The sequence below is a fragment of the Corvus brachyrhynchos genome, unplaced genomic scaffold, assembly GCF_000691975.1.
Source record: "Corvus brachyrhynchos isolate BGI_N302 unplaced genomic scaffold, ASM69197v1 scaffold72, whole genome shotgun sequence".
Taxonomy (NCBI): Eukaryota; Metazoa; Chordata; class Aves; order Passeriformes; family Corvidae; genus Corvus; species Corvus brachyrhynchos.
The window spans coordinates 1,352,281-1,356,473 of NW_008236763.1; the positions used below are offsets into that span (position 1 = coordinate 1,352,281).

At 57.1% G+C, this 4,193-nt stretch overlaps 1 protein-coding gene across 1 annotated transcript in view; it reads left to right on the forward strand.

Annotated features, from left to right (window-relative positions):
* The window catches only part of BAK1 (BCL2 antagonist/killer 1), a 10,631-nt gene that overhangs the window by 3,496 nt on the left and 2,942 nt on the right, over positions 1 to 4,193 (forward strand). Inside the window, exons 2-4 of the mRNA XM_017727150.1 lie at positions 1,086 to 1,221; positions 1,301 to 1,444; positions 4,092 to 4,186. Of these exons, the coding sequence (XP_017582639.1) occupies positions 1,086 to 1,221; positions 1,301 to 1,444; positions 4,092 to 4,186 (375 nt within the window). The remainder of the gene's footprint in view (positions 1 to 1,085; positions 1,222 to 1,300; positions 1,445 to 4,091; positions 4,187 to 4,193) is intronic.

The following is a 4,193-nucleotide window of genomic DNA, read 5'->3' on the forward strand; positions in this document are numbered from 1 at the left end:
CAGCCACAGAGCAGCCACGGAGCAGCCGTGGAGCAGCCACGGAGCAGCCACGGAACAGCCGTGGAGCAGATGTGGATCAGCCATGGAGCAGCCATGGATCAGCCATGGAGCAGCCACGGATCAGCCGTGGAGCAGCCACGGAGCAGCCATGGAGGAGTTTCTCCCTCCAGAGATCCCCGAGCAGCTCCAAACCTCCCCTTGGCACTGCTGGCACTGGGAATCCACCAGGCAAACGCTGATCCAGATCCCTGGAGTGGGAGAGATCCCGAGATGGTCCCAGTGGGTGCTGGGAGTGGCACCTGTGGGAAGGGGGAGATGTGTCCTCCTGTCCGGGTGTTACTAAAAACAGCTCCTGGCATAGTCAAACCCAGGGGTTATTTGGTTCAGCGATTTCCTCCTTTGTCTGGCCGAGTGTTTGCCCTCCTCTCCCTGAAACTCTGACTCAGTTGGTTTCGTTTTCTGCCTCTCATGGAATGTCACTGGTTCCCAGAAGTTGAAGGGTTTGTTTGCCACCAAATGAACCCGTGCCTGAAAACAAAGCACAACCCCTGCAAACAGTGACAGGGGCTGTCCTTCCCGTCCAGCTCTGCTGGCGTAAGATGAGCACGGCAGGTCTGTGCCACCCCTGCGCCCAGCCAGGACAGGGAGATGGGACCAGCTGGAAAACCCTGTGAGGAGAATTTGGTGTGTTTTGGGGGCTTGGGGAGGGGGTTTGTGGGGCAGTACAGCCCGGGGCAGGAACAGCTCAGGTTGGAAATGCAGATCCCAGGTGCTGGAGAGCTGCATGGCCAGGCTGGATGTGTGGGATGGTGGGAGAGGGTTTGGCTGCTGTGGAGCTGCTGCTGGAGCTGCTGTCCCCCAAGGACAGGGTGATCCCCAAAGCCACACTCCCACAGGATCCCCCACTCCTGCCCCTCCCCGGGTACCTCCTGTACCTGGGCTGTGTCTGGGTGCTCTGTGAAGGGAGCTGAGCTCTGGCCCCACCTCACCACTCCCATCCCCGACAAGTTTTTATCTTGGAAAAGAAACTGAGAATGGAGGGAGATGAGTTTGTCCCTTGAGCTGTGTCCCTCCTGCTTCTCCAGAAGGCCACGTGGCGGAGGAGGCCGAGGAGGTGTTCCAGAGCTACGCCTTCTACCGCTACCAGCAGGAGCGCGAGGAGCGAGGGGCGGAGGTGCCGCCGGACCCGGAGATTGAGCAGATCCAGCAGGACCTGGCGAGGTAAATCCCTGTCCCCAGCCCTCATCCCGAGCCAGGCCACGCTCCAGAGCCTGCCCTGACTCCCTGCTTGCCCCAGCAGCACCAGCAGCCAGGTGGGGCAGCGCTTGGCCATCATCGGGGACGACATCTGCAAGCGCTACGACACCGAGTTCCACACCATGCTGGAGTCCCTGCAGCTCACCCCCGAGAACGCCTATGAGCACTTCACCAAAATCGCCTCTAGGTAAAGCCTCTGCAGCTCCTGGCATGGGCTGGGAGCTTTCCCTGCAGGAGAAAGGAAGGGAGGTCAGGTGTGGTCAGTGCTGGCAGTTAAACCCCCGCTCTGTCCGTTCATGCTTCACCCTCTGGCCCTGGCCAAGCTCCCGGGATAATCCCTGTGTTTTCTGCCTGTCTCCTCCTCTTCCTGAGCACTGCTCAGATCATCTTCCCCTCCCAGGCATCCCAGTCCTTGCACAAGTGGCTGGGGTCAGTCAGGGGCTGTGCCTGGGACACCCGGCCCGTGACTGTCCCAGCTCCCCCTTAGGGGCACAACCAGCCCTGCCCCTGCGGCTGCTCCTGCCGTCCCCCGCTCCCGGCAGGAGCCACCCCAGCCACAGGCTCTGGAGATGGGACGGTCACAGAAATCATGGAATCATGGAACGGTTTGGGTCAGGAGGGACCTTGAAGATCCTCTCACTCCAACCCCCTGCCATGGGCAGGACGCCACACACGAGAGCAGGTGGCTCAGGGCCCCCACCCAGCCTGGTCTTCATGGAATCCTCGGGATGGGGGCTGCTCCTCGGGCTGGCAGAACCTGCAGGTGACACCCAGAGACTTGTGCAGGTGATACCCAGAGCCTTGTGCAGCTGACAGCCACCCAAAGCACAGCAACAGGCGAGGAGTGAGGGCACAGACCTGGAAAACTTCCTGCCAGGACTTCCCGAGGTCCAGGCTTGGATGGAGGAGGCATCAGGGGGTTCTGTCAGCTGGGACAGCAGGACACGGCAGGAGAAACGTTCACCCAGGTCACGCAGCCCCGTGGCACAGGCAGGACGGGTCACTGGGTTCCTGTCACTCCTCTGAGCACTTCTGGCTGTGACAGCCCTGTCCCCGTGCCCCCTGCTCGGTGTTTGTGTCTAATTCCTTCTTTTCTGCAGTGTTTGTGTCTAACTCCTTCCTTTCTGTCCTTTTCCTGCTCCCCTCTCCGGGAAGCCGCGCTGGCTGAGGCGGCAACGCACGCAGGTAAATTAACCCCTGTCCCTGTCCTGTCCCACTCAGGTAAATTAAATTAACCCCTGTCTGACTCCTTGTCACACTCAGGTAAATTAAATTAACCCCTGTCCCTGTCCTGTCACACTCAGGTCAATTAAATTAACCCCATCCTTCCCCTTGTTACACTCAGGTCAATTAAATTAATCCCTGTCTTTGTCACACTCAGGTAAATTAACCCTTGTCACACTCAGGTAAATTAACCCCATCCTTCCCCTTGTCACACTCAAGCAAATTAAATTAACTCCTGTCCAACTCCTTGTCACCCTCAGGTCAATTAACCCTTGTCACACTCAGGTAAATTAAATTAACCCTATCTCTCCCCTTGTCACCCTCAGGTCAATTAACCCCTGTCCCTGTCATACTCAGGTGAATTAATCCCTGTCACACGCAGCTGAATTCACCCCTGTCCCTGTCCTCGTGTCGCCTCCTCTGTGTCCCCTCCCAGGCTCTGATTCCCTCCCAGGGCTCAGCACAGGCAGGGCCCACCAGCCCAGGGCAGCAGATTGAACCGCAGGCTCTCGGTTCACTCTTTTTATTATTTTTTTTATTCCCTTTTTCCCCCTCTTGCTGGAAACCGGGAAAAGCACCTTCCAAACCTGGTCTAAATCATCAGTGCCAAATCGAGTACCCCATCGAGTAACATCTTTTGGAGTCTCTTTCAGCCCACTGCATCGAGTAACATCTTTTGGAGTCTCTTTCAGCCACAAAATCCCCGTGTCTGTGTGGCTGGGATGAGCACAGCATCCCCAGCCCTGCAACCCCAGGATCACGGAATGGTTTGGTTTGTGAAAGCCCTCTCAGAGTCCAGAGCACTGCCAAGGCCACCACTAAACCACATCCCCAAGGGCCACAGCCATGTGGCTTTTAAATCTGCCCAGGGAGGGTGTTCTGCCAGCTGTGCCAGGGCTGGAGAACCCTTCCAGAGAAAACATTTTCCATAATATCCAACCTGAACATTCCCTGGTGTAACCTGGGGCCGTTTCCTCAGTCCTGACCCCACTGCTCAAGATCCCCTGGGCTGGAAAACCCTTCCAGTGACAAGATTTTCCCAAACATCCAAACTAAATGTTTCCTGGTACAATTTGGGTTTGTTTGCTCAGTCTTGACTGCGCTGCTCGAGATCCCCCAGCCTGCGCAGCTGTGCCAGGGCTGGGCAACCCTTCCAGTGAAAAAACTTTCCGTAATATCCAACCTAAACATTCCTCAGTCCTGACCCCACTGCTCAAGATCCCCTGGGCTGGCCAACCCTTCCAGTGAAAAAACTTTCCATAATATCCAACCTAAACATTCCCTGGTACAACCTGGGGCAGTTTCCTCAGTCCTGACCCCACTGCTCAAGATTCCCTGGGCTGGCCAACCCTTCCAGGGAAAAAAATTTCCATAATATCCAGTGTAATATCCAATCTGTTTGAGTTCCCTCAGCCTGGGCAGCTGTGCCAGGGCTGGAGAACCCTTCCAATGAAAAGATTTTCCCTAATATCCCACTTAAACATTCCCTGGTGCAACTGGGGGCCGTTTCCTCTTGTCCTGCCCGCACTGATCGAGCTCCCCCAGCCTGGGCAGCTCCGAGCTGGGAGCTCCGGGCAGGGATTCAGGGATCACCTCGGCTTTTGTTGCAGCCTGTTCGAGAGTGGCATCAACTGGGGCCGGGTGATCGCCCTGCTGGCCTTCGGGTACCGCATGGCCATGCACGTGTGGCAGCGCGGCGTCAGCGGCTTCCT